At 42.8% G+C, this 25,891-nt stretch overlaps 1 protein-coding gene across 1 annotated transcript in view; it reads left to right on the forward strand.

Moving 5' to 3' along the window:
• kcnh8 (potassium voltage-gated channel, subfamily H (eag-related), member 8) overlaps positions 1–25,891 on the forward strand; it is a 50,937-nt gene that overhangs the window by 2,275 nt on the left and 22,771 nt on the right. Inside the window, exons 2-6 of the mRNA XM_047605308.1 lie at positions 11,845–12,078; positions 15,818–15,949; positions 19,265–19,392; positions 20,210–20,447; positions 20,551–20,708. Of these exons, the coding sequence (XP_047461264.1) occupies positions 11,845–12,078; positions 15,818–15,949; positions 19,265–19,392; positions 20,210–20,447; positions 20,551–20,708 (890 nt within the window). The remainder of the gene's footprint in view (positions 1–11,844; positions 12,079–15,817; positions 15,950–19,264; positions 19,393–20,209; positions 20,448–20,550; positions 20,709–25,891) is intronic.

Consider the following 25,891-nt stretch of genomic DNA (forward strand, 5'->3'; position numbering starts at 1 on the left):
GGAGTGGTACTGTACCTAGCACAAGTGGTTTGTCAAGCTCCAGATAATGAACCGCTGTCCTTGAGCTGGTGAGGTAGAGGAAATTAACATTGGATTTGAACTGCCAGGTGGCGCTGCCTTGAGGCAGCAGAGCCTGACGGGACAAATTGGGTCCGATGGCCTGGCCGAGAGCAAATATAAGGGAAGCGCTAAGTTCACTGCTATGTGTTCCCATTTGACGTCATCCGAAGCCCAGGCGAGCAGGCTGGACTCGGAGGCAGTGATAAATGGATGGAAGTGAAAGTAGGCGACTTTTTGACGTGATCCGATTTGTGCTCGGAGAACAGGTTTTCATATTTACCGATGGCCCTTTAAATAGACTGAACTTTTTTTTTTCAGTGCTCACAAAGAATGATGTTCTCCTCTGTGTTCAGATCCAGGGTTATTTGAATAAATTGAGACGCCCCCTTGGTAAGAGAGTCCACAGATACAGTTAATGAGTGGGACCACTCAGGATCAATTCCATTAACAGCTTTGAGAAGACACAGATTGCAGGCCTTTGAATAGCTCAGACAGGGTAAGATGCTTGAGGCGTTGAATTATATTTCAGTGTTTGGGTTAAGTAGCAGGTTTTTGCAGTTACTCACAAATCCTCGGAGAAGGAAGATGAACGTACACATTGCAAATTATTTATCTAGCATCCCACAGCTAATGTCAAGTTGCCATATATTTTAAAGATCAGTCTCAGTGTGTGCAGTGGCCGACAGACACGCATTCCTCTGATTACTGTTGCCGGGTACAGTGTGTATGCGTTTGCTATAACAAAAAGGAGAGAATCTGTCTGTGTCTCTGCTCTGCGATGAATGTGCTACAGCGCTCCACCACCTTCTGTCATCCCTAGCACCGTGCACCATCCAGGTCACTAATCTTACCACCGGTCCCTCGTGTCGGTGATACATGTCGTGGTGTCATAATTCCATACTGACACAGGCCAAAATGCGGTGATTTGAAAATCAGTCACATTCAGGGCTGCAACTAACAACTTCTTTCATTTCTGACATATTATTTGGTTCATAACAAAGTCAGAATTAGTACATCTTACACCCAAATCTCAAGATATTTTGTTTGAGTTCATTTCTGGTGATTCCACTTATTTATCCCAACACCTCTTTAAAGCCCTGATGTAATGTGTTAGGGTTATTGCAGCAGCCTCGTCACCAGCACAGTATTGCTGACTTGCCTTTCTATCAACCGATGAGGGCCTCCGTTGGGCTGTATTGGGTTGACCTTCTGCCAAATTAAGCAGACGGCTTAGTGGTACATTTGTAACAGAGGGCTGTGCAGAGTCCCCCGGTGTGCCGCCTGCTCCCCATCCTGCACTGTTCTTCCAGATTGCTTTTTTCTAGCTCTCGGCACACACTAGTTCCACCTCAACTAGGCAGGTAATTACTGTCACAATCACTGATGCCAAGACTCGGAACAGCTGTGTGTTGAGACGGAACAGGACGGCAGTCGAAATGTTTAAGTGTGTATGTGAATGAACACAGGGAGCGTGTAGAAACAGAGGAGAGGAAAATAGTAGAGCAAGAGGAAGAAGGGGAGCGTGAGGCATCTCCTGCGCTTTGCCGGTTTGTGTGTGTCTGTAGCCTGTGTGTAGTTCTGTGTGTGTCTGGCTGTCTTTGAGTGTAAGGGAACTGTAGACAGAAGTTTCCTCTCCACTCTTAAACTTCCCTTAAACGCAGCACAACTAATTATCTGGTAAGAAAGTAGCTGTGGCATCCACACTGTGATTACCACTCGCTGCCAGGTGAATATTTAAAAAATCCAGTTGAATAGGCTCCGGCACAAGTGGGAGATATCACTATCCGCTCCTGTTTTCTGGAGAAGACAGGCTTTTACACTGCTGTAGGTGTCCCTATGGCTTAGTCTCACAAGTAACTCTATGACCTGCAAGAAGGCAGAGGGAGCTAATTACTGAGTGTGGAAGACCATAGATCACATATTGATGCACATATAATATGTTTCTGGGAGGATTATTAAAGTGAAGCTAGCCAGGAGTGTGTGCTGCAACAAACCAGTTTCATATATGACAGTAAATTAACGGCTGTGCATTTTTCATTAATGGACGCCCAGTAAAGTGTTATTTCCCAGTGTAATTATGCTAACTTGTGAAAAGCCAGGTCTGGTGTTGTCCTCAGTTGGAGAATGACTGTGAAAGAAATAATGAGTGCAGTTATGAGACTGTGAGGGAGTAATCCATCATCATTGACTGTAGTGCTGCAGGGTGCAGAGGGGCCCTCACTTACTGGCAGTGGATTGACACTACTGTTCCAATTTTCTCCAAAACCCACTTAATACCAGCACTGGTTCATTTTAGGGTAAAAACAAACAGAAATACTGATGCAGTGCTGCTGTGCCTCATCCAGCCTGGGGGTCTGCTGGGTATCCCACATTGTAGAATAGCACAGACTGATTCAGGTAAATTCTGCACTGTATTGACACAGCTATGACTAGTGAGTTTAACAGTAACATAAGTCATTAAAGCTAGCAAGACCAGTCACTATCAGTCACCTCCTGTTTAATGGTTGGATGGAAACCATGTCACACCTCTTTAATGCAGCAAGTGTATTCAGACTTCACATTAGGAACCGCAATGACAGAAGTGTTTCTTAAATACTAAAATTTGCCCAATGCGTTTCTTTAGTAGGCAACTAAATACTTCCAAATGACCTCAACTTAAGCACTAATTAGCAGATGTTAGCATGCTGACATATTATACTAAGAGGGTGAATAAGATCAACAAAAAAAATGCATACCTGCTGAAGTTAACCATGTGTGTAAATATAAACATTTTCAGGATGGTGGTGTTGGCATGTAGCTCAGAGCACAGTAGCACCACTGTGCATAAGTGCTTTGTTAAAATTCACACGGCTTTAGTCCAATGTTTTTGGTTTTAGTGCATCAAGTATTGAAACTCCACTGCCATATTACCGTATCTCCTCATAAGCAAACACCAACAGGTCGCACCGACTGCTGCACTGGCACCGTTTGTGTTCACCTTGTAGCTACTCCTCAGATGGCACAGTGCTGGGAATACCAAGAAGCTGATGCCGGACATCTGTTCTTCAAGAGGCCCCCAAACCCTGTTGCTTTAAGGAGGGAGTTGGTGGAAATGGAACATCAGAAAGTTCATATGGGCACAACTCAAGAATATCCTGGACAGACTAGAAAGGACAGAGCAGACTGTTAAGGTCCTTCAGTGCATGCACTAGACTGCTGCGTTATCTGAAAGTGGACAGTGCGTGGAGGCAGTGACGGAGAAGAGGAGGCACTGAAAGCCATCGGTGACGGCTCTTCTGAGCTCTGGACCACGTTAACTCGCCCAGCCCCTTTCCTCAAGGCATTTAGGGCTCTCTTTTTTGTCAACAGCGCCAAGCGTCCAACCTCTTACCTCCCCCGCGCATTTGTGAACCTGCTCATCCACTGCACACACACCTGAAGAAGAATATGAGCACGATTATCTTAATTTACCAGAAACATGTTGTTTCTCACACCTTCATCATCTGCATGTCATGTCAGAACGAAAAAGACACCCGCTGTAAACCAGCATAGCTAAAAGCATCGTCGTCGGCTGTGGAAAATGCAAATGACTGTGCTGAGTTAATAGCAGCCCAGCTCTATCGGCTGGCTTTAACAAGGCTTTGATAAAGTTCTCGGTTAGGACACCGCCACCATCATCAGCACCGACTCAGCAGGCTAATGCTGTCCTCGCTGTAAGGTCACTGCACTTGATTATCACTGGGAACTGGAAGGAGGGAGAGCATCCCTCCTTTTCCGCCAAACTTCTGGGACCCCTGAGTGAGAGCCCTCCCGTCGCCGTGGACGTTCCGCCTTGTTAAGCCGCCTAATTAGTGAGATTCCTCACCTAATCACCGTCTCTAATGGACTGTCCAGAATGATCGACAAACTGGGTTTCACCAGCGGAAGTCTGGGCCAAGTCGGCCCTTTTTAGACTCAATTAATTGTTTTCGTGAGGAGGACAGGGGTGATAAATGACAGAGGTTTTTAGGAGGGCGACAGCGGGGAGACGGCGGAGGGTGAAACAGATATTGGCTGGGGGAGACAGAGGGGGAAATGCAAAGGTGCAGCATGCAAGTTACAGGAATGTAATGACTGGTGTAATGTTTCATTTGGTGTGAGCCTGGGGGATTGTATGATAAGAAGTTGCTGCAGTGATTACGGCTGTAATGATTTTCTCTCCTCACTGACATGGTATTTCCACTGTCAGAATGGCTGTGTGTGCACATGCTGTATGTGCACGCGTTTTTAGGGACGCGTTCTCTCTGCGACACAAAACGATGCCAGTAACTGTTGATGCTGGACTCCAGTGTCTCACAATAAACTCATAATCCCATATGTTGACTTGAGTCTGCATCCCAAAGACAGACTGTGCAGTTGTATCCTTGGTTGCCATGGTGTGTGTCGGTGGTTTCTGTGGCAACTGTGCAGTGACTTTTTTTGTGGTTACGTAACCGCTCTGTAGCTGTTTCTCGGAGGCCGGCATGAATTTAGGCAAAAAAGGTGATGAGGTCTTTCCATCCGTCTCCCCCACTTCCCGCCTGATTCTCACCACCCTCCGTCTCAATCCTTCATCGTTCCTCCTCTCGCAGCTCAATCTCACTCACTTTCAACTTTCCACATCACCCGCCCGCCCTCTGCCCCTTCCCCACCCCGATCTGTCTGCCTCTGTGTATTCCTCCCCTTCTATTCCCCTTACCTGTCCACATCCCCCTCATCTCTCACTCTCTCATCTGCTTTGCCATCCATCTCCTTCTCTCTGCCCGCTGTGTAGTTCTGACAGTTTCTGCTCCCCCCCCACCCCCCCTTCCTCCCTTTCTGCTTTTCCTCATGCTCGGTCACCCGTCATAAGGATTGTTGTTGTGCCTTAAATAGCTCCCGGGTTGCTTTAGGTGGTGGCGTGAGGCTGTCGATAAGCCGGCGAATGTTCGTACACCTCGCGAATGTGCTTAAAACGTACAAATCTGGGACAAAGTACCTCTTCCCCGCTTTACCATCTGTGTAGGAGAGCGGAGCGGAAGAACGTACCTGATGGTGCAGCTTTGTTTCCACTGACCCACCTAGTTACTCTGGCGCTGACCTGCTGCTGCGGAAATAGACTCAAACAAACTGAAATAACACATGTTGTTTCTCACAGCCCACCAAAGCAACAGACTATTGCAAAAGCTTAAAAAATAAATAAATAAAAAATGTTGCAAAAGTTGTGTTCGTTTTAGCTGTAGGCGCAAAAATGACTTGGCAAGACAGGGGTCCTGGTGGCCCCTGTCTTGAACCCTCTTCAGTTTGTGTATCAGCCTCATGTTGGTGTGGATGATGCTGTAATCTACCTGCTGCAGCGAGCTCACTCTCACATGGATGGTGGGTGGTGGGAAGGGCACTGTGAGGGTCATGTTCTTTGATTTCTCCAGCACTTTTAACACCAGTCAGCCCTTTCTGATGAGTGAGAAGTTGACTCTGCAGTGGTAGGGTGTTTCAGAGATGGACAGGAGGTGGAGTATAGGACACTGATCGTGGATTTTGTTGAGTGGTCCTGGGCAAACCACCTACTCCTGAACGTGGACAAGACCAAGGAGCCGGTCGTTGACTTCAGGAGGAAGAGGACACCGGTGGAGCCCATCACCATCCAGGGCCTGGAGGTGGAAGTAGTGGACCACTACAAGTACCTGAGAGTCCACATGAACATCAGGTTGGACTGAAGGGACAACAGTGATGCTGTGGACAAGAAGGGCCTGAATAGACTCTACTTTCTGAGGAAGCTCAGGTCCTTCAATGTGTGCAGTGAGTTGCTAGAGTCTTTCTACCGGTCTGTTGTAGTGAGTGCCCTGTTCTTTGCTGTGGTTTGTTGGGGAAGTGGGACCAGCAAAAAGACATCAGCAGGATCAACAAATTGATCCGAAAGGCTGGACAAGTGATCGGTAGGAAGTTGGAGCCATTTGTCTCAATGAGGGACAGGAGGACATTGGATAAACTGCTATCCATTATGGACAATCCATCCCATCCACTACACCAAATATTTAAGGGGTCAGAGGAGCTCGTTCTCCATCAGACTGATTCAGCTCCACTCCCATGGTGATCGCTACTGAACTTCCTTTATCCCAGTATGGATACTGTATAACAGCTCGTCTTTTTGTGTCAATTAAGTTACTATGATCAATTAATTTCCCTTGTGGATCATTAAAGTGTAAGTTAGATGAAAGGTGAAAACAACACACACAAGATTGTGAGGCTTCTCTTTGTTCACAATAAGAATACTGACATAATAATGTGGACCAAAGCTCCACAGAACATTTCATCACAAGTTATATGTATTAAAAAAAAAGACAGTCAAATGCGTCACTTTTTCAGGAAATTGCTAAAAACAGGTGTCAGGTACTGAAGAAGTAAAGAAGTCTGAAAAAAGAAAGCAGGAAACAACTGCAAGTGTTTTTATCCTGTAATTACCTTTGAAAGCATTTTTTTATTTATAGCTCACGCAGGGTTTAGGAATCATTTGTTCACCACCAGATTACTTTAGTTGGCGTTAATTGCATAAGAGGTCTCTGTAACAATCTATCTCTTCCTTCCTTACCCTCCTTCCTCCCCTGCCCTCCCTCCTTCTCTCTTCCTTCGCCTTTGTCTCTTCCTCCTCCCTCTGTTCTCCACGTACCTGTGGGGTTTCTCCAGCAGCGTGAGCGTGAGGTGCGATGATCTATGGGCTTCTACATCGGAGCAATTAGCCAAAACAAAGTCAGAGCGGAGAAGATGGAGAAAAAGTGAGAAAAAGGGGAGGTGACGCAGAGGAGATAAGAAACAGAACCTAAAACTAAGGGACAAAAGGAATAAGATGAGGTGGTGGAGGGTTTAGAGGGAAAGATTCAAAAGTAATAAGGCTTTTGTAGAGGTGATGGTTGAGGGAGAGGGAAGGAAATAAATGGATCGGGGAAAAGGGGGAAGTCTGGTGGAATTCCAAGGGTAGAGAGGAGATGAAGAGTAATTAGGCGGAGAGAGCCAAAATGGTAGGAGGTACGTAGCGAGCGGCTGGGGAGAGGAGTAAGGAGGGAGCGAAGGTTGATAGGGGAGCAATGGAGCTAAGGGCGGCTGGAGTGATTGAGAGGGGGATAAGGGGAAGGGAGCAAATATAGAAATGTTTTGAGAGTAAGGGGAATGCAAGGAGGGACATATGGAGGCAGAGAAAGTAGGGCAGTAGTTGGGAGGGGCGGAAGAACACGTATGGAAAAGGAGAGATTATTTAACTTTAACGATAAAGATGCAATGAATCTGTGTCAACCTAAAATATGTGAACACTTAAAACACAAACAGTTAATTATCCTAAAAACTTGATTTCAAAACTTTTGCTTTTAGGTATTAACATTATACAAGATATAACAATTTAAAACAAGAAAAAAGTTGACAAAAAGAGATATGCGTTCCCACTTTGGGTAAAAATATGATTTAGTCATAGAAGAAGCCAACTAAGAAAATACATTGTCGTGATGTTTGCGTGGTAATGTTCAAATTCTTGTTGATATTTAGGAAAATTTGAGTACAGAGTCCTCAAACACATCGTAATATTAAGTGTTTCTTCTACTTTCTTTTTTTTCAGAAACCCCTGTATTTATTTATGAATTGTGTAATATATACCATATCTATAAAGAGATACACTCTACTCAGTTGTTTTTTTTTTTTCATATTGCTTTTAAAACCAAACGAAAGCCTATCAGATCTGTTAAACAACCATCATCTTCACACCATAGAGTTTAAGCGCAGTGGACTCCCAGACCGGATACATCTATCTGTCATTTCTAGGCAACCAACACAACCCGCCGCTCAACACGGTATAGTGTGTTTCTCACTGTAAACATTAGCTTTCTCTCAACACCATGCACCTGTGCTCTGGGAGCTGCGGTCAGAAAGGCTCCAGGCCTTCCGCTAAGGGTCCCTGAGACTCCAGCAGTACCACGAGCCTCAGGGCCCTCACATCTGACAGCTGGTCCCAGCGCTGAGACCGCCTCTGACCATCTGTCTGGGCCGTTCCAGCCAGAGTATTACTGCTGACGTGACACGTTCCCCGTGTTCTCTTTCTCGAAAGGGCATTACTGTCACTGCGATTTATTTATTAATGATAACAATTATTCCAAAGTCACCGTAAAAGATAATGGATTGAGTAACAGCCAAGTTAGTTACTGAGGTGTGGGAGCCCCAGCAGCGTTGCCAAAAATAAGCCAAATGAGACAACGGCGGCCTGATCTGTTTTAAACAAACGTCCCAGGTGATCCAAACTTATTTGAAGGGGAAAATTCCAGTTCAGTATATTGAAAATATTTGTCAAAGTTTCAGTTTTCTTGTGCAGTTTGGGTGCCACATTTAAAGTGCAATTCAATCATGTATCCCGATAAAGAAGTGGATGACCTGGTTCAACTACTGACAAGGCGTTTTTCTAGACACGATAAAAGGAAGAAATAACCCATAAATAAACCAGTCACAAATTAAAAATTTAGTTTGACCGGCATAATTTATTTTCAGTGAACTCCACATACTCACTAGAACGCCACTTAAAATGTAGTGCTTTTATGGAAGCCCAAAACTGCCAAAATAATAAGTAAATAGACATGTATAAATAGATATGTATAAAATATGCCATTAAATACAAAAAAAATGTAAAAAGAAATGTAGGCAATAATTAATGTATAAAACGTGACCTAAATTAATATTTTAGTGTTAATTTTCTTACGTTTTAATTTACCTTTCTCATTTATTTATATAATTTCGTCATAAAAGAGAATATACTGAGAGACCGAATAATGCGCTTTTGATTTTTGGCTGTTCGAAGAAACAAAAATCAAGTTTATTGCAAGACTCTAGTCAGCCAAATAAATTTGGAAGCAATATGCACTAGAATTTAAAACTGTTACGTAAATGTCCAGAACTGTTTATTTCATATTTTAACTGCAAATAAAGTTGCACGGTTCCCACTTCCAAGCAGATATCTACATAGGTATAGGTCTCAATAGAAGTTCACTACAGTAATCCTGGGGTATGTACAGTAATCTTGGGCTTGGCTATAAAGTGGCACGAATTACGGTACGGTGAGCGCGTGGAGGCAGTCGCTGACTGAAGAATGGGAGTAAGAGAAGAAACACACCGCTCATTTCTCTTGAGGGACGCATACAAGAGTTCTGTTCTCTGCTCTGTGTATTCCCAGTCCAAATCAAAGGTGGTTTCTTTCAGCAAATGCCTGACGTGTAACATAAAACAATTAAACATCCGTGTTGGTGGAAAAGGAATTATTGATGCAGAAAATTGATTTTTGTAATGAAATGTAATTGAAACAAGTCACTTTGCAGAATGTCTCAAGCAATGATTATGAACACGCTGTCATTTCATGTGTTTAAGAATGTGTGGTAATGTGTGTGGTGCATTAGTCTACTGTAATTACACTTCTACATATTTTCTTGATGCCAGATCTACTTGTAAATGTGTATTTTTTCAAAGCAGCTTTGACTGGTTACACTGCTTATTAAATTACATCAGGGCACACACATATAACACAACCACAGTCCTCTCTGTCTTGGATAGTGGGCAGCGCGCTGTAAACATTAGCTGTCTATCAGCGCTGCTGAGCATCATTCAGCACAACGCTGGCACTGTGAGTGTTTGCTTGTGTGGATGGTGTGTGTGTGTGGGCGTGTGTGTGTGAGAGAGTCATAGATGGATTCAGGTATAAACAGCTGGTCTGCTTCAACTGGGTATTTAGAGATAGACACAAATAGGCTAATTAATTGTGATAGACTTCAGCACTCTTTACTCTGTCATCACACCAGCTCTTCCCCCACTTATCTTCCACTCGCTCAGAATTTCTCCTTTTTAATGCATGTCATGAATTCAGGGTCGGGGTTTCTTGATACAAAGGAGCAAGTTTCAAGGGTAGGATTTCTATTGCTCTTCAGTGTGCACATAAATCAGCCTCAAACTGAGGCAAGTGACCTTCCTTTTGCAGGCCTTCATCTACCTGAATCAAAAATCCCATTACCCTCCGTATCCCTGTGTTAAAAGTCTTTGCCATGCTGGCTGCTGAGGGGTGATACATAGAAACAACAAGAGATGCGCTACTTGACTGCTTAAGTTACTTCCATTTTTATTATGTGAGGTTTGAAAAGATGGTGGTGGTAGCTAAGAGGTTAAAGAAGTGGTCACGAGCAGCGTGTTGCTAGAACAACATAGTGAAAGTTTGACCATACAGTAGTTGCTTCCCCCCAATATTGATCTAATGTGTTATATCAGACAGGCGATTATAGAAAATAAGTCCACTCCATAGCATCTTTAAGCTCTTTCCTGTGATTTTAGAAAAAAGAATGGTCTGTGAACAGTGTTTCGTGTTTTGGGGAGACCTGGGTTCATACGTACAGACCACACTACGTCTGTGCCCGGCCTCAGGACTCTGAGGAGGGATAGAGAAGCGCTCCTGGGTGTTGGAGTTTGCATCCCTCCCTCAGCGGACAAGGCACGATCCATGCCACTGTTGCTATGCAACTGGCCAAACAACTGGATCACCTTGGACTCTGTTTTGCCAACTTCTTTTGTACATTTGTTCACAATGATAATTCTGTGGTTGGTTGTTTATTTTATTTTACAAGATAATACTTTTTTTGTTGTTTTAATCTAATCTTATTTTATTTTATCTTTTCACTTGTTGGTTTTAAGAATGTTGTTTTTGTTGTGCAACTAAGCTAATTTCCCCCGTGCATCATTGAAGTCTTGTGTATGTTTAAGTCTAGATTTACTCCAAAATGCTGCAAGCGATTACTGCTGGATGCCAGGGACACGCTTCAAACAAATCTTCAGCACTTCAGTGTGGCTGGCTTAAACGTTTTTCAGTGCTCCAGCCACACAGTCAGTGAGCTGTCAATCGATCACGTGTGTTGGTTTCATCAGTTGACTTCTTCGCTGATGACGACACCCAACAGTTTCAAACAGTGAGAGCTCCAGTGAAACAATATTCTCTCACCATGCTTGGCTGCAGACACTGCGATCATAGTGTGACTCCTGTTTCAGTTGTGTAAAGTGTAGAAATTAGAACATTTATCAACTAAATAGACAAACACAACTGGTGAGTGAAAATTATTTGAGTGACCAGAACAGAAACGTCATCAAATAAGTGTCAAACCCACAGAGTACAACTTTTGTCTCACCCCTGTGGCCATTAAAGTAATTACACAAACACTGTTGCGTGTCCTCTACGCCGCCAGTGTCTGTCCTCAGTTCCTTCTCACCACCACAGACCCAACATATAAAATTACAGTATGTTGTAAAACCTGGCATTGTATGAACTCATTTGGCGAGGGGTTAAGTGGGATGCACGTTCACACTGTTAGCCAGTGCTCATACTAGCACATGTTGTGCTTACAGTTTCTTTTTATGTTAAAACTAATTAATAATAGTTATACTTAACTGTGGAAGATATTTGAGGTTCTGTGAGTCTGCGGTTGCTAAGAGATTGATCCAGAGACCTCAATGGACGCTTTAAGGAACAAAATAATGAGTACTGAGTGCTTTGAGTCATGAAAACAGAGTGGATTACGTATTCAGCATTCCTGGAGTCAGTGTGAAGATGTATTTATGTTTTGGTGTTTTCTCCATTTTATGTGGAGGTGGACACTGCGCTAAGCTAGGCTAAACTCTGCAAGAATCCATGACTCAAGGGCGAGCAGGCATAAAAGTATAACCGTGCTACAACCTCGAGAAAGATGTAAGCACCTCATACACTCGTCCCTCTTTTCACCTCATCTGTTTCTCCCCTCGCCCCTGCAGACAGCAACTTCATCCTGGCCAACGCTCAGGTGTCGAAGGGCTTTCCCATCGTCTACTGCTCTGATGGCTTCTGTGAGCTCACAGGCTTCTCCCGGGCAGAGGTCATGCAGAAGAGCTGCGCCTGCAAGTTCCTGTACGGACCAGAGAGCAGCGAAAGCATCATCCTCAGCATCGACGAAGCCTTGGAAGAGCGCAAAGAGTTCAAGGATGAGATCATGTTCTACAAGAAGACAGGTGAGCTCAGTTGTCTCCGGATTGTTCCGTCCTCTTGTCTTTTATCTTTTTCTTTGCTCATTCTTTGTTGCTTTACCACACACACACATACACACACACGAGGCAGACTTCCCTGTCATTTACCAATTAACTGTTGGAAGAAAGGCCTGTAGAGAAGCGCTGATAGGCTAGGAAATGAGCAGACAGGGTGATTACCATGTGTGCATTTTATACGTCTTTAAATGGATAGCACTTCACGGTGGCTATTTCTGAAGGAGCTCCGTTTTTAAATTGGCATAGAGGGGCCGACGGGGTAGATGAAGTAATGGCAGAGAAATTGAAATATAACTTCTTTTATTGACCCATTCTCATTAAAAGCTGATTAAACAAATCCATCAGTGAGAAAATCCCACAGTCGTGATTTAACGCTGAGGCACATTAAAATTTAATAGCTGTCAGATAGTGACTCTTTAACCCTGTCTTCTTCAATTACACTGAGCCCAATATGTAGCTGTGGTGTGGCGTGGTTTGGTGTGTGACTTGCTGATTAGCCAGCTGAACAAAATAGAGTGAAAAATAATGAGCACATCTCTGCCTCAGTGGATTGACACTTTGTGGGCTGCGTGCCCTTGTATATTCTTTGAAGCTTACTTTAGCATGTTTTGTTAGGTTCAGTGATATTAATCTACAAAAAAAAAAAAAAAATTAAAAAAATACCAAAACATGTTTTGATCCAATGTGACAAAATTTGTGTTTTTCCCAGAAGTTACTCCATCGCAATTATCTCGCAAAGTAAAAAAATTAATTTTTGTCATTTAGTTTGATTTTAAAATCACACACAATCCATCTTGCCGGTGTTTTGCACTTGTGGCAGATCCACAGGGTGTCCACTAATAAATGTCCTGTGGGGAACTACTAAGAGCGGTTTCTCCACTGGGTTGCGTTTGTACTGGATGTCAGTGACTCTGTTGTAGACGACTGTCCACGTGACTCTGAAAATAGTCTAATGAGCATGAAGCCGTGTCTCATGGACTACTTCCCACTTGGAGTGACCTCAGTATGGCTACAGATTGAATTTTAAATATTTTAATTCTCAGATCTCAATAGACAATGGGAACCCCGTCCCCTGTTGGCCGTTCTGGGGTCTGCTAGTGACACTGTGGGTGAGACACTGTGTTTGGAGAAACTTACAAATACAGAAAAATACAGGCAGAATACAAGCTTTTGATAATAAGAACATGGGAACCAGTGTTGAGATATCTGAAGGATCTGAAAAAACAAAATGCTATGCTAAGTATGAATGACTGATTGTTAAACACCATGATGAGGCTGTATCTATATTTCATCCACCACAGGCTAACATTTTCTTTAGTTGTCAGATCACTGTTTATGTGTAAAGATCCGTCTTATTGCTCATTACACTGCCACCTTTTTGAGACACTGTCTAACGTTAGCAGAATGGGCCTTCTTGGAGTTAGTGGTAGCTATGCAAATGTTTTATGTGTTACTAAGGTCATGCACAATTTTACATACAAAGGCCAAAATGAATGCCCTTTCATATCTCTTCTGACTGTTTTGTTTAGCCTTTGATAGATGTTTGATAGATTCTTCTGTTTCCTATGATCACTTCTCATATGGTTTTTTATAAGAAATATATATATATATATATATATATATATATATATATATATATATATATAAAACATCAGGTTACTGTCACAGTACTGTAACTCGTATTTGTATTGTATTGTATCGTATTCGGCCTGTTTCGGTTTGAAGTCTGAACTCTGAACTACCATTCTTTCCACTGCATTCATTCAGCCTGGCGCTTCCCGTTAGCCGACATCCTGTATAGAAACACTTTTCTGTGTTGTTCTGGATTAACCACTCGCCAGTGGTTGAGTAATAAATCTTGGAGGTGGTAGCGGTTGCTAGGGGGAGTTAATGTCTTTCACATTGATCAAACGAATGCTTCGATTTATGAGTTTCCTAAGTTGTCTCACCTCAATCATCGGTCGATTGTTTCTCCAAATGGGGCCACAGCCATCAGCGAGCGCAGCACCAGACCTCAGTCACACAACGGTGAATCTGAGAAGGATGTCATGGAAGCAGATTAATTAACTTCCTATCATTTATGAAGCTGTAGGCTGCCCGTAGGGTCTCAGAAGACTAGTCATACAGGTATCGCGATATGTGCCTGTGCCACATGTTTAACTGCTTTTCTTGACATTTTCTTTGATTAATTAACTACTAAAGCGAATTTAGCAGGCGGCTCAGTGCAGTTTCAATACATGCAGCTTTGCTAACCCCGTCGCAGATGTGACTGTCTCCACTCTCTCTTGCTTTGTCGTCTTACATGTCACACTCCTTCTGCTCTCTTTCACTTCCCTTTTGTTGCCTTTCATTTCCCTTTGAGTCTCTCACAACAACAGCATTTTCTTCCACCTCTTTTTACCTCTTGAACATTCTTCTCTTGGTAGTAGCTTGTCTGTGTCTCTCATGCTCATCTCCCTTCCCTTCCTCAGCCTTTTTTTTTTGTGTGTGTTGCCTCTTCCCTCCCTCTTCCCGTCTGTCACAGCAGAGTCCTGAAAGTAAACGTAACTGATTGACTCAGTTTGTCCTCCGTCTGTCTGCCAGAGAAAAGAGAACGCCGCGTGTTCGCAATCAGGAAAGCTTTTTCTCACTGTGCGCCTGATAGTGCTGCCTTGCACGCAGATATTCACACACACACAGACAAAAATGCTGTGATTGAGTTAACACCAGGCAAAGAAGATTTACTGGGTGGGAGGAAACTCCGTGGGAAATCCCTCTAGCTCAGCGATTCATTTGAGAAGAGAATGAAATGTGCAGCAAACTCTTCGCTTTGAAGACTTTTATTATGAGAAAATCTGTGGAAGTCTGACGTTTTAACTCAACTTATCACTGGACAAAAACGTCAGCTGGCCTACACACAACAAAGGAAAGTATGAAATAATCCAAGAGGAAAGTAAAAAAAAAAAAAAAGTATGCCTGATGAAAAATTCACCCCGGTGTCACTGTCGTGCATATGCCGCAGCATGATGCAGATTAGCCTGAAATTCGTGTGATTAAATAATTGACATAAACAAGAGAATGCTATAATTTAAAAGAAATCACATTGTCACACATTAAGCTGAAATGGCAAACTCCATCGGGAACAGTTTGTGCAAATCCAGAAAACTTTTTTTTTTTTTTTTTTTTACATTTTCTGGCGTCCCGGTGCAAATGATCTGTCTCTTGGCGGCTAAATGCTCCACTGCTATCACCAGTAAGTGGCAGTTTAACGTAACGTTTTAGCCTTTTTGCTGAAAAGGCTCATCTACAAAACCAAAACAGTGAGCCAAAAGATGCTAAAGTGGTGGCGCTAAATGTGCGTTTGACGACTCGTGGAACAACAGCAACCAGCACACGCAGTCTAACGCTGGTGGAGAAACACATGCACACAGAAGCTGACCTTCAGTTCTTCTGAAAAGCAATCCATTTAGCAGGAGATGGGACCTCAGAGAAGGGTTCATCTCTCGCTGTGCCGGGGGAACAATGGCTCGGTCTATTTAAAGACGCTGCGTCTCCTGAGGGACCACCAACTGTAGATAGACTCACTAATAAGTCTGGGAATTTGTTGTTGTATACCACCACACACACACACACACACGGAAAATCACGCAGGTATACACACCCGCATTGTAACTTCACTCAGAGATGGTGTTTAATAGTGTTAATAAGTGTGTTTTTCCCCTTTCAGCGGAGCAGTTCTGGTGCCTGCTGGACATTGTGCCAATTAAGAATGAGAAAGGCGACGTGGTGCTCTTTCTGGCTTCGTTTAAGGACATCACTGACACGAAAGCCAAAGCCATCCAAGAGGACAAGAAGGAAGGTCAGTACGTGCGTTGGCATTGTTGAATGGCTTCTAATGAGTGCTGTACAAGTGAGGAGAATATCCCCAAAGCCCCCCAAATACGAACTCGTTTTTGATACATTAAATCAGGGGTCTTCAATATTTTTCAGGCCTAGGACCCCAAACTGATGGAGAGATTAAGTAGGGACCCCCTACCTACTATATGTGTTCTATATTAAACTTTAAACTTAATATTTTTTGTTCAAGTGACCAACTGATCCATAATGGTAGTAGTTGGCTGTAGTAGTAGTAGTAGTGAGCAGTAGCGAACTGCACTGTTAGCTTCTCTTTTGCTAATATTGCAGCATGCCTTCGGGAGCTCACCTGGGGACTGAATAGGCTCTCGGCCAGTTGAAGCCAACCTGACAGAGTCAGCATGTAATATGCTGCCTCATGATTGACTCAGCAGCCATGAGGGCGGGGTCCTACTGTGTACAGGAGACTTAGATTGACAGGTCTCGGCTAGCGTGACGCTCCGTGTGAAACTGTGCTGTTGAGACAGCTCCTGTATCACTGAATGAGTGAAGTGCTGACTGAAAGATAACGTATTGTGCTTCCATTGACTTTACTAAAATATGTTTGATTCATCTTTATGTGTATTTAAAGATATTTGAATTTGTGGGGGAAAATTAAAATATATATAAAAAATATCTTATCAACCAAAGATTTTGTGACCTCCTCTGCAGTACCTCTGTGAACCCCCTAGGAATCGTGGACCCCCTGTTGAAGACCTATGCGTTAAATCATACTGTCAGAATAGTGTTTGCTTTCATAGAGAAAAATAATCATCAGAACTCAGGATCCACATTGAAGCTAAGGTAACAATAAAGATTTATTTTGTTTCACCCTTTAAAACCCTGGCTTTTATTTCATTTTCAATGGAAAAATTCGCAAATGTTGTAAAACTTGAAATTCAGTAAAATTCCTGACCCTTTTTACCAACCCAGAGTGAGATTGGAAAAACAACAGCAATAGAAAAAAACATTTTTATAACTTTAATTTGAAGATTTGATAGCTGACTTGTATAATACGGTCACTAATGTTACTCTATATTCTCAAGACTTCTACCAAGTTTGATGCGAGAGAAATGAAGAACAATATGTACACAATATGTCCCGTGCTTTGAAACTTTGAAAACTGTACACCGGTTGTGTTTTGACAGGCTGCTACATTGACCCGCTGAGTGGAAAGGGTTGTACTGTTTCAATATATTAGTTCGTTAGGGAGCCTGTGCTCTTTCCATTCTGTTTCCATGATGTGCTACGGACTTTTTATACTGCACACAACACTTTTCCCCATCTAAGGCCTGCCACCCCTGATTTTCCCTAATTACTTTCATTACTGTAAAACTGGAAACAGAAAAACAGAAAGCAAAGTTATTTTTGCCAACTCAGTGAAATGCACTTAATAGGAAAGGAAAGAGTCTGAAGTTGTGTGTGTCTGTCAGAGAGGAACCCCCCAAGATAATAGGTTTGGCTCTGACAAGCTTGTTTAAGTGGGAATGTGCCTCACAAACATTTGCATTTCAAGTAGTGGAGACAAGCTTTTGTACGTTTAAGCAGAAATTGTACTCAAGACTTTTTTTAAAAAAATCCATCATCCAGTCTCGTATGCTGGCAGACCTTTGTCGTCAAGCAGTGAGAGTGATTTGTGGTTCTTTGATTCTAGAAAGTAGCAAAAAGAAAACAGTCAGGGCCTTCCAGTCCTATGAAGATGTCACATGCAAGGAGAGGTTCACCTGCTGATGAATGAGCTGCAGAATTATCCAAGTCATTTCCAGGTCTATTTTTGGATGGCAGTGGTGCAGATGAACAGCCTTATCAATTGCAGGGACCACACATTAAAAGGAGGACCATCAATTTCAGTGATCTGATTGTAAACCACAGTTGACGGTGTTGAAGACATGTACCAGAGGCAACATTTGCATGTTTTGGTGGTCAAACACATATTTTTAAATTACACATTTTCCAAAAATGTTTTGACATTTTGGAGTCACACTATGATATAAGTGGGGTATTTCCATTCTTTCTGGGAGAGCCTTTCAAGAACAGACACCTTGGATGTGACCCACTTAGCATTCTGTCCGGACAATGTGGACAGTGTGATAAAGAGGGAGACCCATTCTGTGGCGTCAGCAGGACCTCTTTTCACTCCCTTCTCCCCCTCTTTTCTCGTTTCTCCGTTATATCTCTTCGGTAAATCCTCCCTCTCTACCTAGTTCCTTCTTTTCTTGTCCTTTCCTCGCCTATCTGTTTTCCAATCACCTCTATTTATCATCCACCGGAGCTGCTTTTACAATATCAGTAAACTCCCAGCTTGCTTATCTGCCCTACATGCCTTTGCCTCCCCTCCCATGCACAACTCTCACCCCTCTATTCCCGCGCGCTACCCCCGACAGAATGGCTATAAAAGCGAAGGGAAATTCATTAGATCTAAAAATAAGCACGTCTCTGTCTCCGTGCTCCTGCCGTGTCGCGTCCCCCAAGGCTGAACAGCGTTATGGATGGGTCCTGTCTATCCGCCTCGTCTGGGGTCCGTACGCACACTCGCAACACACACAACACGTACACTTTCCAAAAGGACACTCAGCAGTTATCAGTTCTCTTCTCCGGCATTGTTACTGTCGTTATCCCCCCTCAAGCCAATCTGGCCTTGGTCCTGTGGCCTCACAGAAGTGAGAATGGAGCTCAGAAGCTAGCAGCAATAACGTGCCTGCTCCCATTACCCAACTCCTCCGTCTGAACACATCACTCCTGCACAATCTACTTTCATCTGCTAATGTAATACACTTGTGAAGGAACACACACCGGTACCAATCTTCCGGAGAAAATATAGCATACTATACTTAACTGTCTCTCTTGCGGCAACTTATCAGAGCTGTGATTGCAGTTCTGTTGGAGATAGTGTTTACACAGTATGTCAATATCAAAACTAGTACAATGGGGGTTTTTTTTGTTGTTTTTTTTTTAAATAAGATGAAAATGTTTAAATCAAAAATGTGGAAACGCCTGACGTATTTACATGTCAACAACTGCAATGTTCATAGACGTCAGCAAAGCAAAATAACAATAAATACCTCTCACTCTCTTCTTTCTTTGTAAATTTAGCAGTTTGTTCAGAAATGAAACACTCTTGCTGTTGCATATTCATGTTTTCCTATTCAGGACAGAATATTATGTATTTCATCAAGGATAATGACTGACTCAGTCATCAAGAGTTCGCCTTGGGGGGTAAAAAATTGTAGGTGGGTGTGTACTAACTATTGTGAGTGTATATGTGTGTGTGTGTTCACAGAGCGACGGCGCGGCAGGGTGAAAACAGGCTCTCAATTCAGCTCAGCTCGTCTGCGAAGCAGCACCGTGCTGTACCACATCTCTGGTCACCTCCACAGCAGAGAGAAGAGCAAGATTAAACTCAACAAGGTATCATTGTGACTCTTCAAACAACAGAGCAGGATGTAGCGCGTTGAGGGTTCACTCAAACGTGGGACGGGTCTGACTCTGGAAGTGACAAGATAACTGCTGTTATTAAGGCACAGAGTCAAGAGTTGGGAGCTGAGAGAGTTGGAGGGGGCTCTTCAGTAAAAAAAAAAAAAAAAATCTTCCAAGAACAGTGAATAAACAAGAAGACGATTTTTCTTTTTGTGTGTGGCAGTGATTTAACTGATGTATTAATGACTGACACAATGTAGTGAAGTTAAATAGTTTCTAAGCCAATAAAATAACACTACATCTGGATAACGTGAAACAATTCATATGATTGAGAGATTTTTTGTTCAGAGTTGTGGTGTAGCAGCATCTTAACCTGTAACTATTAGTTTGCACAGCTAATGCAGCTGCAGCCTCTGTCTCTCTCTGCTGAGCTGGTCATTCCTTGCCTTCACCTCAGTCAAATAACTACTCTGGCTTTTTTTTTCTTTCTCATTTTATATTTATTTATTTACACCATAATACAAGAAGATAATGTAAAAGAAAAGCAAAAAACAACTGGATACATTAAATGCCAGAGAGGCTTAGTCAAGGTACCTCCCCTACCAAAAAGTAAAGTATGCTGGTGACCACTGATGAATGTGAAGGTTCTCAGTCATCCAGGACATTTTATATCAAAATTACGACTCTTAATTCACTTTTTCCTAGATACTGACTTCATTGTGTTTCAGTCGTGTTGTAGTCACTGCATATAATACTTTAATTGTATGTACTCTACATCGCTTCTGTTGTCTTATCCCAAACTGTCCAGAATGTATTCGGAGACCTACCTGCGTTGCCAGAGTACAAGGTAGCCGATGCGAAGAAGTCCAAATTCATCTTACTTCACTACAGCACATTCAAAGCAGGATGGGACTGGCTGATTCTGCTCGCTACTTTCTACGTTGCTGTGACGGTGCCCTATAACGTGTGCTTCATTGGCGACGACGATGACTTGACCCGCAGCACAACTGTCAGTGACATTGCTGTGGAAATACTATTCATCATAGGTTAGTTGTAATTTAGAAACGATTTATTCTTGAATAATTGAGTCTCTGCGATAAGCTGCATTTACAGTGACTACATCTGTTTATTTTTCTTTTCTACTGCCAGACATCGTTTTCAATTTTCGTACCACTTATGTCAGCAAATCAGGCCAGGTCATCTTTGATGCTCGACAGATATGCATCCATTACCTGACCACATGGTTTATCATTGACCTGGTGGCCGCATTACCCTTTGACCTGCTCTATGCCTTCAAAGTCAGCGTGGTGAGTAGCCGTCAGCTTGTTTCTTTCGCATATGTATGAAATACAGCTGCATTGGCGGATCAATGAATAATGTTAGGTCAAAGCAATGACTTTGAATGCTATCATAAAAAAAAAAAAAAAATGTCATGACTGACATGCTTTCCAGGGCCGTCCACCTTTAATCTTGTCATTGTAAAGAACAGCACCTCCACAACATTTGACATCTCATACGAATAAATGACCTTCCCTGTTTACCAGAGTGGCCCCAGTGCCTCTTTAATTTTGTCATATTGATTCCACATACTGTATAAGCACAGAAGAAAACAATCAAGTCCTCGTCTTTAAAACCCTTCTTCTGTTCTGCCTCTGTCAAACACACAGCCCCCTTAAGAACAGTTGAGTGGAGGCAGAAACGGAGATATGGAGCAATTAGGTGGACTGTCTTGTCTTGTCCCTGGCTGAATGATATCACCAAATCGAAGCGCTGCACTATAGGGAGCTTTTGATTGGTTGCTTATGGAAGTTTTTGGGTCCTGCACTCTAATTTAGAGAAAGACATGCCTGGCTCAATTCACCAATGTAATGTGAATCAAAAGGTTCAATATCTAATATTGGATGGCTCCACACAAGCATCTAATCCCACGTACAGTAGGTGAACGCAGTGAAATCTTTCCTCACTGTCTGTCGCTTTTATTTATTATTTTTTTTCAGACTATAATCATTCCTCTGGGCGCCAAGTTTCTTTTTTTTATCTTGGATTCTTCCTTGGTCAATTTCATTAGTTAGAATTGCAGCAGAAGGTAGAATATTGGTTACTTCTTTTGCTAATCCATCTCCGTCGCTACAGATCCTCACCTCTTTGCTCTGCTAAACTAAACATCGCTGACTCAAGTAAGCTATGAACTGCAGAAAGGTCTACATATCCCATATTAGTAGGGGTGAGTAGCCTTTTACTTTTGTCCATCTTTTCTCTTGTTTTGTTGGTAGGGAGTGAGGGTAGAAAACCTGTTGTTTTGTTGACTTCTTTTTCTTTTGGCTAGCTAAGTCAGTTTTCAAATCCAGCTCGTTTTGTTTATTGTTTTAGGTGATGCTCACCCCAAAGACTTAATGTTCGTTTGGGTAAATAAATCCCTTCGTTTTGGACTGCATCTCTCCGTGTTCTGTGTTACTTTTCATAAGAGTTGGTGTTTATGTTATGTTTAGGTATCCCTAGGCCGGGGCATAACACAGGTACAGATCATCTTCATCTGTAGTCTGCAAACCTTTTTGGCAAAGGCTTAAAAGTGGCAAAGGTATATATGCGTAAGTTAACCTGTAGGTATGAAAGATTCAGCAGTCAAACGTGTGGTGCTCATGAGAACTATATAAAAAGTTACGCATATGAATTATTATGTGGTTTAAAAGAAAATCTGAATCAAACTGAGACGTTTGATGAAAGAAAGGAGGAGTGGGACTGATCAATGACAGGCCACTCCAGGCAACGGTACCAGTTTGGTTCTAGTGTCTATTAATGGAAATACCACATTCTCCCAGAAGGGCAGGATTTGGATGCAGTAGGGGCACTGGGCTGCCGCCGGGGAGAGCAGGAATGGTTGGTAATTGAGTAACGTTCTGCGTCATGTCCCCTCTAAGGAAGGAGCAGCCAGACTGACGTCCCCTATGAGGACAGAAGCCATCCTTTACCAGAATGAGCCACGGGGCCCCAGCAGTGTCCCTCCCTTGTGTTCTCCTCTTTTTTTTGTCATATGCCTCTGTCATTTCTGCTTTTTTGGCATGTTTTATAGTCTGTCAAGTGGTCCCATTTGACCCCGACTTTTCGTCTTCTTTCCTTCTTAGAGCAATACTTAAATTGCATTTCCTTTTGTTCTCAGGGTAATGCTCTTATTCCCTATGCTTCATTTCAATAACCTCTGAGTAGAGTCCCCAGAGTTACCCAGAGTTTTTTTTTTTTTTGTGGGTACTGCTGCTACATAACAATAGATTGCACGACAAAGGAATGAATAAATGTATCTCTTTGACAGAACCGCTATAGTAAGTTGAGGAAGACAAAACAAAGATGGCACTGAAAAACTACCATGGCCCTTTTCTTTGTTTCTGATAGAAAACGGGTGTATTGTCTATCTTTGACTTCTTGTTTTACATACACTACATTACCTGCCTTTACATGCAATGAAGTGACATCCCATTCCTAATCCAGGGTTTAATATGACATCTGCCCACCCTTTGCAGCTATAACAGCCTCAACTCTTCTGGGAAGACTATTCCCTGGGAAGGTGTTTATAGGACTTTTTGGCCATTCATTCCAGAAGCACATTTGTGACATTTGACACTGATGTTGGACTGGCTCATAGTCTTCACTCTAATTCATCTTAAAGTTGTTCTATATAGAGAGATGCAGGCCGGTCAGGTTCTACCACACCAAACTCACTCATCCATGTCTTAATGCTTTGTCAAGTTGGAACAGGAATGGCCCATCTGTCCCCAAAAGTTGGGAGCATGCCATTGCTCAAAATCTCTTGGTATGCTGAAACATCCAGAGTTTCTTTCACTGGAACTAAGGGACCAAGTCCAGCTGCTGAAAAAAACAACCCCACACCATAGTGGCGGGATGCTTTACACCCCTGCAACTGACGCTTTGCATTGCACTTGGTGATGTATGACTTGGATGCAGCTGCTCCGCCTTGGAAAACCCATTCCATTAAGCTCACTGTTCTTTAGCTAATCTGAAGGCCGCATGAAGTTTGGAGGACTGTAGTGATTCACTCTGCAGAAAGTCGGAAATCTCTCTGCACTGTGAGCATCAGCTCTGTCATTTTACATGCCCTGACAATGGTGGCTGAGTTGTTGTCGTTCCCAAATACTTGCACTTTGTTATAAAACCACTGACAGTTGATTGTGGAATATTTAGTAACGAGGAAATTTCACAGTACCACGCTGGAATTCACAGAGCTCCTGAGAGCAGCACATTCTTTCCCCAATGTTTGTAGATGCAGTCTGCATACCTAGGTGCTTGGTTTTATACAATTGTGGCCATGGAAATGTTTGGAACACCTGAATTCAGTTGTTTGGAGGGGGGAGTGAATACTTTTGGTAATATAAGTGTATTTGTAAGTAAAATATGCTATGCTAAACCAGCTGACGATCCATCTATTATACTTTTAGTATTTTGTTCAGCTTTAAGATAGGTCGTAAAAGGTCCTGGGCCTGGATGCCTCCTTGGTATCGGCAAACAGTGGTGTTCAGGCTTATTGGAATGACACGGTTGCATCAATAAAATAAATAAAAATAAACATGACCAGTCACGCTGGTGTGATAGACTTGTAGGCCTGAAGGCTGCAGGGGGACAAATAATGAGCATTTCTGTGAAGTTATAGCCTCATGTGCACAAATAATGCCTTAATATGCAAAAAGAAAGGAGGCAATCAGGTTGCTAAATGTAAATTTCACACCTGATGAGCAGCGGAAATGAAATCGTGAATCGCGGGGTGAGGTGGAAGGTGCAGAGGGACAACTTGGAGTTGGCAGTAGGTGTGTGTACGTTGTTTGACTGTACTACATTGCTTACTGCTTATGCTGCTGGAGGAGAATTGGAGGTGGCGCAGGCTGCTTTCTCCATAGGTGGGATGAGAGTGGTGATAGATGGTGGAAAGGAGATGGAGCTTCTCCCCGGGGGCCTGTAGGAGGCTTCATTACCCCTCAAGCAGCAGTTCTGTATATCTCACAGGAAAAAAAAAACATGGAGACGTGTGCAGGAACAGCTCTGATAAGAACTGTCCACATACTGTATCTCCTTTCAGCTTTGCTCAAACACTCTCCTTCTCATCAGACACATTTTCTCTCCCCCTTTAATCCATCTTTACCTGTTCTAAACACCATCCTTCTTTTTCTCTTTGTTTATTTTACTTATTGCTTTGGAAACACATTGACTGTAGAATTTGTGTCCCAGTTTCCCCCGTTGCCACCAGCCCCCATTTGTCCCCTCCCCACCACACAAATGCACGGGCAACATACATCAAATACCCTCCATGTCCTGCATCCCGCTAAATAATAGCTGTTATAGGTGTGTGTGCAAGTCCCTGTGTGCACGGCTCCGGTGGGGATACAGGATGGTACCCAAATGATGGACTGGTGGTGGAGATTGCCTGAGGAGCAGGTGCACAATGGATGACATTCACTTCCTCCCCATCTACAGCGCGTAAAAGTCAGCAAGGTGTGAAAAGGAACTTTACATTTTGCGCGCAAGTGAAGGCAGTGGATACAGAAGGCTTTTTGATTTGTTGAGGACTGAATTAAAGAAGCTTGCGCTTTGAAGAAGGAGTAGAAAAGAATGAGGAGGGCGAGGACTGGAAGTAACAAATAATAAAAAAGAAAAACACCAACACAAACTCACCTGTGAGCCAGCGCCTGATTGCGCTAATTGTTATTTTTATATTCAAGTGTCCTTCATCAGGAAATCTTCACGCAGATCATATTGTAGAAATGTTTACAAGCATTTGTGGATTTCTAATTATAGGACTGGAGAGTGTTTGAGCAGCCTCTAAGGCTGGAGAGGACGTGAAGAGCACGCTTTCCATCACTTCACTTGATGCTGTGAATGTAATTGTGTAATGCCATTCGGTGCGTTTTGAGCTGGTTTATCACTCATCTCAGGAGATTTTCTGTCTGCAAAAGGGAGACAATTGCACTCTGCTCCGCTCGTTCAGATTTTCCGTTTCACTCTCTTCACGTCCGTGTCTGTCTGTCTGACTTTGCCCCCGGCAGAACATCAGACAACCTCAAGACATGATAAGGAGGTTGTGTCGGGGTGGTTTTTGATCGCTGCTGAGCGTGGAATGAAGCACATGTTACCTTCAGGAGTGTTTGCTGCGGGGAGGGAGACAGAAACGATAAAGTGCACTGTAGTGAGTCAGTGGTAAAATGAGGACATCCCCTGGCAATTTTCTTCTCTCATATTTGGACCAGCAAATATTAAATCTTATTTATGCTTGCAGATAAAGTTGGTATTTTAATGTAAAATATACTCAACAAAAGCTTCAATGGATTCAATAGTTTCCGATAGATTTCTTCTGCGGAAAAATTAAATAAACCCTTGTCACCAGAAGCTACTATTGCCCTCTTAGCAGAAATAACTTACTGTAAGCGTGTTAAATAATTGCCTCTGCCCACTTCAAATCCCACCACAATATTCAATGGCTCTGCAACCT

Source organism: Mugil cephalus, chromosome 14 (genome assembly GCF_022458985.1).
Source record: "Mugil cephalus isolate CIBA_MC_2020 chromosome 14, CIBA_Mcephalus_1.1, whole genome shotgun sequence".
Lineage (NCBI taxonomy): Eukaryota > Metazoa > Chordata > Actinopteri > Mugiliformes > Mugilidae > Mugil > Mugil cephalus.